The sequence below is a fragment of the Nerophis ophidion genome, linkage group LG08 (genome assembly GCF_033978795.1).
Source record: "Nerophis ophidion isolate RoL-2023_Sa linkage group LG08, RoL_Noph_v1.0, whole genome shotgun sequence".
Lineage (NCBI taxonomy): Eukaryota > Metazoa > Chordata > Actinopteri > Syngnathiformes > Syngnathidae > Nerophis > Nerophis ophidion.
Window position 1 is genome coordinate 62,338,887 of NC_084618.1, and position 9,884 is coordinate 62,348,770.

The following is a 9,884-nucleotide window of genomic DNA, read 5'->3' on the forward strand; positions in this document are numbered from 1 at the left end:
GTGAATATCAAACTCTTGACTAAGTAACTTGTAAAGATGGACACAGATACGTCTCCAAATCAAGCTAAGGAAGAAATCAAAGTGGAAAATGTAAGTTAAAGGTAGAATTTTACAGTCATTTTGGTTTATAGTACAAAGTACTTTTTACCTTGCAGCCAGAAGACAAAAATGAGCGCCTCTCCATTAGAGTGGGTTACTTGGAGAGCAGAGCTGCTCACCTGTCCACCTCCAACAGAGATCTGTCCAAAAGGTTTGTCCAAAGTGAAGAGGAGAAACTTAAGGTCAGATTATTAAATGCATCCGGCAACCAGAAATATACAGTATACATATATTGTACCGTTTACTGTAGCTATCAAAGGAGCTTGTGGAGGAGAAGCTTCAAGTGAACAAGATGAGAGCTCAGTTTGAGGAGGAGACATTGGAACTGAAAAACAAGGTCAGGCTACTAGGTTTTAAGGTGTTTTAGATAATAGTTTCTACGTCACAACCTTGTGACTGTTTTTGACTTTCGTTTTTTTCCTGTTTGTGTGGTGTTTAAGTTCCTGTCAAGTACTCTTATTCTGTAGTTTCACTTCCCATGTCTATCCGCTGAGGGCTGGCTCCTGTAACTGTCATTGATTGGCAATCAGGACGTACCTGTCCTCGGTTGCTAACCGTCTCCTATTTCAGTCCTTTTCCAGACTCTGTCGGATCGTTGCCTGTTCTGCTTTGCTTAATGTACACAAGATGTTTCCTACTAAAAAAAAAAGTCCTGTGTCTGGTACAGTTACATTTGTACTTGCCGCCTTTTGTTTTTTTCCCACTCCTAGTATGTGTTCTTCCACTCCCTTGTGAGTACCTTTTCTTTTGTATATTAAATTATATTATTTTACCCACTGTCTGCTGCTTCGTGGGACCGCGCCTCAAAGCTTCCTTCCAGACTGTGACATTATATCACTGGCACTTGTTAAATGTGACAAAATTGGAGTACTTCTGCAAGAAATATCGAGGAAATGCTGTTACACGTTAGGTGTTTGGTTCTGCCAAAGTTTTTAGGTGTTAAACACATACTGTACTTTCCTCATTTCCTACCGTAGTCTCAGTAAATTCCATGATTCTGATGTCTCCTGCTTTTTCTTTTCATTCCTGTCAGATTTACCTAGTTAAGAAAACCGCCTGTTGATTAGATTGAAAGCTAACTGGAGGCTTGTGTATCAAAGACGCTGATACTGAAAATCCTGCACCTCACTGTGCCCAACTATTTGAGAAGTACTAGTTTAGGATGTTCCTGTATCTTTTATACATCCTCTCTCCCTATTCTAGATATTGAACCAAAAAAGTGAGATAACAGAACTCGAAACAGAGCGAGACAAATTGATCGCAAAGATCCAAAAAGCAGAGGGTCATTCAAAAGTCATCAGAGAAAACAGCGAAGAGTGCGCCACGCTCAAAAAGAACTACCTGGTTCTGGCTGAGGCCCACCACAAAGAGCTGGCCCAGAGCAAGGAGCTGAGCGCAGAGCTGCTGACTTTGGCCCAGGCCCAGGATACCCTGCGCAGCCAGCTGGCCAAGCAGCACCAGAGGGCTGAGGAGACCACGCAAAGCCTTCATTGGGAGCTGGACCGAGTCAGGGGCCTCATCAGCCGCATGTTGCATAACCGAGTCAAGGTGGGTCTTTAGTGTTCAAGTAATGCTGTCAATGAACTCATGAATGACTGAAGCCATGACCACACTCATGATAGCCAGAAGAGCTTGCTGCTTTGAACAGGGAGCAAAAAAACATGGAAAAAACAGTAAGTGCCTCAAAGAAAAGCTCCTCATTATAATACTTGAGGTTGCATCGCTGCCGTTGTTGTTCGTATTTCAGCTTTTTGGAAACCAGAATGACATTAAGGACATGATTGAGGACATGAAGCGCAGCTATGAAGAAGAGCAGAGGAAACTCAAGGAGAAGATGTGAGGAATGCTTTGGTTTATTTTTCAAAAACGGAACAGTCGTCTGAAGATGGTGGTTGTTTTCATCTGTTCTGATTGCTGTTGTGGTCACTTCCTTTTCTGTGATGTGGTTTTCGGTCACTTCTCTGCTGCGGTGGTAACTGAACTCATCAGTGAGTCGATTGGGAAAGAGCCGCAAAAAACATCCGAGCAGAGTCTGGTGAGCATATACTCACTGTCAAACTCACACTAAAGCAGTTTTTCTGAGCATATACTCTCAAACTTGCACTAAAAGTCATGATTTGTTTAGAAAGCTAGTCAAGGCACATTGGACTGTTCTCATTTTTAATGCATGAAATGTTTCAATGCGGCACAACCTTCAATTGGAATGTATTCATAATGGTTCTGATATATGTGTGGTCTGTCTGTGCTGCTGCTTCTTAAGACTTGTTTGTGCTGTCAGAGCCAGTTGAAGAAGGCTGAAGAGGACAACGCAAGGCTGCAGCTGCAAGTCAAAGAGCTTAATGAGCAACACCGTGCAAGACTTTTGTGTTATTTAAGGGACATAACTGTGAGTAGCTGCACAAACACATACAGACGTCTATGATAAGTCACAACACCTTTGCTACTGTTAAATGTTTGCCTTTAGGAGTACATCGATGGCCTTGGAGGAAAAAAAGGGCCATCAGAGGGGAATAAGTTGAAGGTGTTTGTGGACAACATGTTAAGGGACGTCCGCTCATCCTACAGAGCTCGTGAGGAACAGCTCGCTAGCGCCGCGCGAGATTACAAAAAGAGTCTTCAGAGGATCACCAAGACCTATCATGTCCTAATGAAAGCATACAGGTAATATTTTAGCATGGACTGTTTATAGTAGATAGTAAATGCACCTTGTACAACAACCATTTTATTATATATTCTCAATTGACAATATAGAAATGAAGCTTGGAAAAATAGTAGCAACAGAGTAGTCAGTGTACAACTTGTATAGGGCGTCGCCGCTTCAGGTTTGATTAAATCATCCTACATTTAAAATCTCCGATAAAAGTGCTCTGATACAAGCAGTCCTGCAGCACTATTATTTGTGCAAAGCGCGATAGCTAGTTAACATCAAATATCCTCCAGTAAGCACACACGTTTGGTCTTTCTTGTATGTTCGTAAGTAATTCACAAACGGTAAACATTGTAGGCTATAGACTATACTACAGTAGTATACTACAGTAGTACAAAATGAAATTCAACCAAAACTCTAAAGAAAATAAACACTATTTTGTACAATTTTGCAGTGCAAATCGACAATTAGTTGAGAGACAGCTCTTGACTCAAAACACTCAAATTGGGGGACTCTTAAGTTGAGTAACCACTGTAATATGTTTTCATGATACAATACAGTATTTACATTACATTCTAAAAAAAACAAAACAATAAAAAACATTTGTAAGTTAATCACAAAAATTTGAAAAGGTTTATTGATTTTAGTATTTGTTTCGAATCCTACTAATATTAGATAACTAACAATTACTTTACTTTTTTCTCTTAAACGTCATAAGGGGGGTCCCTTTACCCCAAAAATGTTTTAAGTTGTCTTGCTTCAATGGCATATTACTGGTCCTAAAGTTGAGGGAGACATTCCAAATCTTCATCGGGTGAACCACCAAGACCTGTAAGTGGCATATATCTAATATTTTGCCCCTTTTTTTTTTTTTGCTTGAATGTCATAAGGTGGGGACCTTTACCCCCCAAAAGTATGAATTGTCTCTCTTCAATGACACAATTTTCTGCCTGAAAATGGCATAAAATTATTATCTCCCCAAACCCCCTTCTTTCGAGTATATTTTCGCAAACATATATTGCTTAAATGGCGTAAAGAGGACCCTTACCCAAATTTTTTTTTTAAATTGTCTCACTTCAATGGCACATTACTTGTCCTAAGGGTGAGGGAGTCGTCCCAAATTCTCATTGGAAAATTATGACGACAACCAAAAATGGCAGAACATTTATATATTTTCCCCCATTTTTTTTCTTCTCTGAAATGTTGCAAGGAGTGATGCTTACCCCAAAAATGTAAAAATCGTCTTGCTTCAACAGCACATTACTGCCCCTGGATTTGAGGGAGACGTTCCAAATCCTCATCGGGAGTCGCAACAAGACCTGAAAATGGCAAAAAACTTAATTTTCCCTCCCTTTTTTTTTTTGCTTAAATGTCATAAGAGGGGAATGGATTCTTAACCCCAGAATTATAACTTTTCTTGCTTTAATGACACATTACTGGTCCAGGAGTTGTGGGAGACATCACAAAACATCATGGGGAGTCCAGACAAGACGCAAGAATGGCAGAAAATGTATATTTTTTCCCCTATTGTTTTGCTTAAATGTTGGTAGAATTCCTCGGTATTCACCCAGATGTTGTACCAAAGATGTATGAATCGGACAATGTGTTTGGTTGCCCCACCATACCCACCTACAGCCAAGCAGAACTCCAACACCAAAGGTCTTACCATAGGACAGGTCGTAAAAATTATAGAGGCTGAAGACAAGACCAACATTGTTCCAGATTCCCCAGAGCTCAAACTAATCCTCAAAAAAAGAAGGAAATTGGAAATAATAGTACAGGAAAATGTCAAGCAGGAGATTTTCTAACATTCCAACTCATTGCTCCCATGTCCCTTTGAGTTGCAATTCTTAAGAACTTGCATGAAGATATGGGACATCTGGGTTTGGAAAGAACCCTAGACTTGGTCAGGTCAAGATTTTATTGGCCAAAGATGACTTCCGACATAGAGAAAAAGATAGACATGCGGGCGTTGCATCAAATGAAAGACACAACCACAAAGGTCAGCACTTCTCGTAAATATCTATACAACTCGAACCATGCAACTAGTGTGCATTGACTATCCTTTGAACCTGACAGTCAAAATACTAAAGACATTTTGGTCATCATGGACCATTTTACCAAATATGCAGTTCCCATACCAACCAAAGATCAGAAAGCGGTTGCTAAAACCCTTTGGGAACTATTAATAGGGCAGTATGGGTTTTCTGAGCGGCTGCTAAATGATCAAGGCAGGGACTTTGAGTTCCAACTTATCAAAGAGCTCTGCACTCTAGCAGGTATTAATTACCAACACAACACCTTACCACCAAAGAGGGTAAGGTGTTAAATCGCTCCGGTGGAGCGATTTAACAGAACCATGTTGGGAACATTAAAAGACAAAGAAAAATGTAATTGGCGTGATTACATAAAACTACTAACCCATGCCTATAATTGTACTAAAAGTGATGTCACAGGTTATGTTTGGATGCCAACCTCGGTTGCCTGTGGACATTGCCTTTCATTTGCCTGTAAACGATGGATCCCTAAGATCACATTTGCAATATGTGATACATCTGAAAGCAAGACTCCAAGAAAGTTATCGGATTGCCACTGAAAACTCAAAAGTTGCAGACCGAAACAAAAGCTGTCCTGACAAAACAGTTAGACAGTCAACACTGGAAGAAGGCGATTGAGTGTTTGTGAAAATTTGAGGTTTCGGTTTAAACACAAGCTTGCAGACAAGTGGGAATCCACCGTTTATCTATTTCTGGAGAAGATGTGAGACCTACTGGTGTATCAAGTGCAACCCATTAACAAGGATTGTCCCATTTGAACTCTACATAGGGACCTGATGCTTCCTTGTTGGGACCTATCCAAAGAGGAGAAAATTGAGCCAGTCAAACCTAAGGTTTGCCGGCCCAGAACTAGTCAAAGTCAACCGCAAACTGATCAGGAATTCTTAGATTCTGCTGATGACTGGATTGTGTATCCAACTCAATCGGTTTCCTCTGAGAAAGCATTTACACAAGAGGATGAAATTCCAAAAAAGCACGGATCGATAGCTAATCCAAAAGAAAAATAAACTTTGTCATCTATACCATTGAGTTCCACAGCCTCCCAGTCTTTGGATGGTTCAGATGATAGTTCCTCGGCTAGCCAGATTGAAACACACCTTAACTTGGTAGGAGTGGAGTCCAAGGTTGTGGGTAATCAGTCTCCTGCTGAAAAAATCAGTACCCCACTAAATATGACAAGTGAATAAGAATCAGACATGTCAATTGGAAATCCAGCTATTGCGGATGACAAGGGAAATCCTGTAAATGGAGATATTGTGAAGGTTCTACAAGATGCTGAGCCTGACAATGCATCATCTGCAGCACCTGACAATGAAACTGAAATAGATGGAGACACAATTGATGCCACACCGCGATCAAGTAGATCACGACATCCCCCTGTCCATTTTCACTACGTTCATTAAGGAAAACCATTATTGACTTTTGCACAAACTATTCTTCCCAACTTTAACCAAGCACTTGAAACTGTTTGTGACTGTGATAGTTATTTTATGAGCCTAAGACCAAAGCATGAAAGGGCTCGTGTGGATTTAGGAGAGGAGAGTGTAACCCGTGTAAAAAATATGGTTACTAAACCCATCCATGTAAATTGGATGCAATTCCCAAACCCACAACATGGTGGCATTTAGTAAGCACTGAGGCCAGTTGCCACTATTTAGGTGAGCCAGGAAGCAGACACACTGACGATGCCTCTGGTGCAAAAGACCGACACAAGGAGCTTTTTGCATGAAGTTATTCCTTTTGCTGAGCTTTAGTAGTTTATTTTGAAGACCGAGATTGAATCAGAACTGTCAGGGTTCAGTAGTGAGCCAACCCACATGAACAAGACAAGCGGACAGGATGGCACCGCGGGTTGGCAAGCTTCAGCATCTGCCCTGAGGACCTCAAAGTGACACAGATAAGAACACAACAAAACAAAACCACTACTTGGGTAGTAGTAATAATAGGGATAATACAAGTCTACACACAACACTTTGAAGAACTCTTTTTCTGTTATTATTTTTTTTGTATATAATATGCCAGTTGTTGTCAGGCAATAAATGTTCAATTGTTGATCTTCCAGAATTATCTTTTTATGACTCTTTTCTGGAGTAATTTCTTCTAAAATAAGGGTACCAACACTACAAACCTAGGACAATTGTGTCATTAAGTTGGTTGACTATGTAACACTAAAGGCGTTACAATTGCAAGAACTTTTGATTACCAGTATTTCATACACTTGCTATTGCATACAGTACTTTCTTTAAAATGAAAAACATGTGACTTCAAGACCACAATGTTACTGGTGGCCCAGGTTAATAGTGTACTCAAAATAAATGTTCCTTATCATGTTTGTAGGACTCAGAGAGAGCAGATTTTGTCTAAATCAGACAGCAGTCTGGACCCTGGACCCCCAGAAGCGTACTTCATCGTGAAGCCCAATGAGCTGAGAGAGGAATCCGAGAAGGTTCTCCAGCAGCTTGAGCAGGACAAGTCTAAACTGGAGGGTCAGTGGCAGGTGGCTCGAAACCAGGTAACAGTATTCTGTGTTTGCTTCTCTTTGTTCTAAATCCTGGAGGATTTTACTAAGTGAGGGGTGCAATTTCTCTTGCAGGTGGCAGTCCTTAATACTCGTTCTGGCTCTTCAAGCTGCCAAGAGTGAGTTGTCGCTTTTGTATTTTGATACGTGACAAAAGTGATGAAGTGTTCATGAGAACCATACCTTCTCTTTCTTCAGGATGCCAAAACTAGAGAAGATATTCGAAGAATCCTGGTTGGTCATCAGGGAACAGCTGAAGGAGATAACCGACTCCACGCTGGTACATGAAACTATATCACCACTGCAAATCCTCAATGCTCCAAAATCATCTTAGGACACTTAATCGTATGTATAATATGAAATACTCTCATTTGTTACAGGAGAGCTATGAGAGAGAGCAGAAGCTTCTCATCACCAAAGCAAAAGTTGCTGAAGCGCAGGTGTCACAGCTGCAGGACTACATTGACAACCATCTGGACAGGTCAGAAGGCTATTTAGTCTTTTTCTGGAAATATATAGATTGATATTAAGCTTTTGCCTGCAGGAATAAACAAGAGATTGCACATCTCAGTCTTCTGCATGGGAAGGAGGAGGCATCACGCACACACAGCACTCACTAAGTCACTTATCATTATTTTTATCTCATTATTTCATTCTGCAAATGACACAATTAAGATACCCATTCCACACTTCATTCATGTGATCACTAGGTGGTGTGTTGTCCCCCCTTTACCCTGCGGTGACATTCCCAAAGAAATCCGGCCTTGAGAAAAAAATGCCTGGAATGTTTGTAAAGCTTATGTCAATTTCACGAGCTCAGGAGAAGAAAGAGCGGCGACAATGAGGGGTCACCCTGGTGAGAATAATGTCATTACATGTTACCCAGACGCGTACACGCCTGTCCCTAAATGCTTTCTGTTCAACGCTGCAGGGTGAGCCCAGGCTTTTTCCCAGAATCAGCCTTCATATTTATTACCTCCCCTTTAAAATTAATTTAAAGAGTGAATAGAGCCCCCCAGTGACTTTAATGCCACAATTTATAACTGACATAAAATCTTAAGGAAAACTTCAAGTTTCATCTAAAATTGAACTAGTCAAGGGGAATTACAGTATGGGAAAAGTGTCATGCAGACATTTCACCCCAATCCCCTTTTGAGGGCTGCCTCATGGGAGGGAGGGGGGTTTGGGTGTGAAAAGTTTGAGAGGAATGGGAAGTGGGATTTTGTTGGTCATGTATTACACTCCCAGGGCCCTGGGGCTGGGGGATGGTGTTGTGGCGGGGGTGCAGCTTGGGCCTGTGCCAACATAGTCACTGTGCCAAAGCGCTGGGGAGCACTCCTCGCACCGCCGGCTCTGTGGGAAAATCAAAAGCAGGTTGGTTCTTTTTGCCGTGCTGCCAACAAAGACGGTGTGTTGCAACTGTTTGCGAAAGAATCTGTTGCAAACATCTAATAAAAAGAAGTAGAAACAGTCACTTAAAAGTATGACTATGTAGTGATTTTTCAATTATAAATGACAAATTTGAAATAAATACCTAAAAATGCAGTAAGTAGCAGACTCGGTCAATAAATGATGAACAATGTCCCCATTTTGTGTGGTTGCTTGCGCAAAGATTAAATGTAAAACATTGATTAGGGGACCTATGATGATTACATTTAAAAAGACTTTCTTTGGCCCAGATAAAAGTTTTTTGATATGCTTTGGTGTAAATCTTGCTACACAGTCACTTTCATAACCCGTTTTTTTAGTCTGTCTACATCAGGGGTCTCAAACATACGGCCCGCGGGCCAGTTGCAGTCTGCAAGACATTATTTTGCGGCCCACACTTTGATATGACAATTTAATGTATTTGTGGCCCGCGAGTTTAATATGAACGGAACTTGACAGCGTCATACTTCCCAATGTTCCCAATTTTCATGGGAGTCCCCTTAGTATCAGGGTATCCATTCTCTGGTGATCGCTGCCGATTTTTACCCAATCAACAACACTCAGGGGGTGCCGCAATGGCACTGTTCATAACGCCCTCTGAATCCTGTACAGACAGCGTGCAAGCCTATTTGATTGTTACATTTGGCTGAGCAGTACACATGTGTGATGTTGCAAGACATATTTGGTCAACAGCTACACAAGTCACACTGAGGGTGGCCGTAAAAAAAACTTTAACACTGTTACAAACATGTGCCAGACTGTGAACAAACACCAAACAAGAATGACAAACACATTTCAGGAGAACATCCGCACTGTAATACAACATAAACTCAACAGAACAAATACCCAGCATCCCCTGCAGCCCTGACTCTTCCGTGCTACAATGCACACACCCACGCTACTACCAACCCCACACGCCCCCACACGCCTCCACCCTCCCTACTTGCGTCGGTTGAGGTTGTGTATATTGTAGCCCGAGAGAGTTTGGGCTGCAAGGTGTTCTGGGTATTTGTTCTCTTGTCTTTAAGTTGTGTTAGGGTGCGGATGTTCTCCCAAAATGTGTTTGTCATTCTTGCTTGGTGTGGGTTCAAAGTGTGGCGCATATTTGTAACAGTGTTAAAGTCGTTTATACGCC

The 9,884-nt window shown here is 41.3% G+C and overlaps 1 protein-coding gene across 1 annotated transcript; it reads left to right on the forward strand.

Moving 5' to 3' along the window:
- Positions 1 to 36: 36 nt before the first annotated feature.
- On the forward strand, positions 37 to 9,019 carry ccdc78 (coiled-coil domain containing 78). The gene is made up of 14 exons (XM_061909831.1): positions 37 to 90; positions 156 to 281; positions 350 to 436; positions 1,303 to 1,647; positions 1,722 to 1,772; positions 1,847 to 1,935; positions 2,089 to 2,134; positions 2,360 to 2,485; positions 2,564 to 2,760; positions 7,141 to 7,315; positions 7,397 to 7,440; positions 7,520 to 7,601; positions 7,702 to 7,802; positions 7,866 to 9,019. The coding sequence occupies exons 1-14, from the start codon at positions 37 to 39 to the stop codon at positions 7,939 to 7,941; spliced, it is 1,599 nt and encodes a 532-aa protein (XP_061765815.1). The 3' UTR covers positions 7,942 to 9,019.
- Positions 9,020 to 9,884: the final 865 nt, after the last annotated feature.

Excerpts from the sequence above, each read along its gene's own strand:
- ccdc78 (XM_061909831.1), top strand. The coding sequence starts at position 37 with ATGGACACAGATACGTCTCCAAATCAAGCTAAGGAAGAAATCAAAGTG. Across the intron at positions 1,648-1,721 it reads TGTTGCATAACCGAGTCAAG|CCAGAAGAGCTTGCTGCTTT; the intron begins GTGGGTCTTTAG and ends CACTCATGATAG. Across the intron at positions 7,316-7,396 it reads GGCAGGTGGCTCGAAACCAG|GTGGCAGTCCTTAATACTCG; the intron begins GTAACAGTATTC and ends TTTCTCTTGCAG.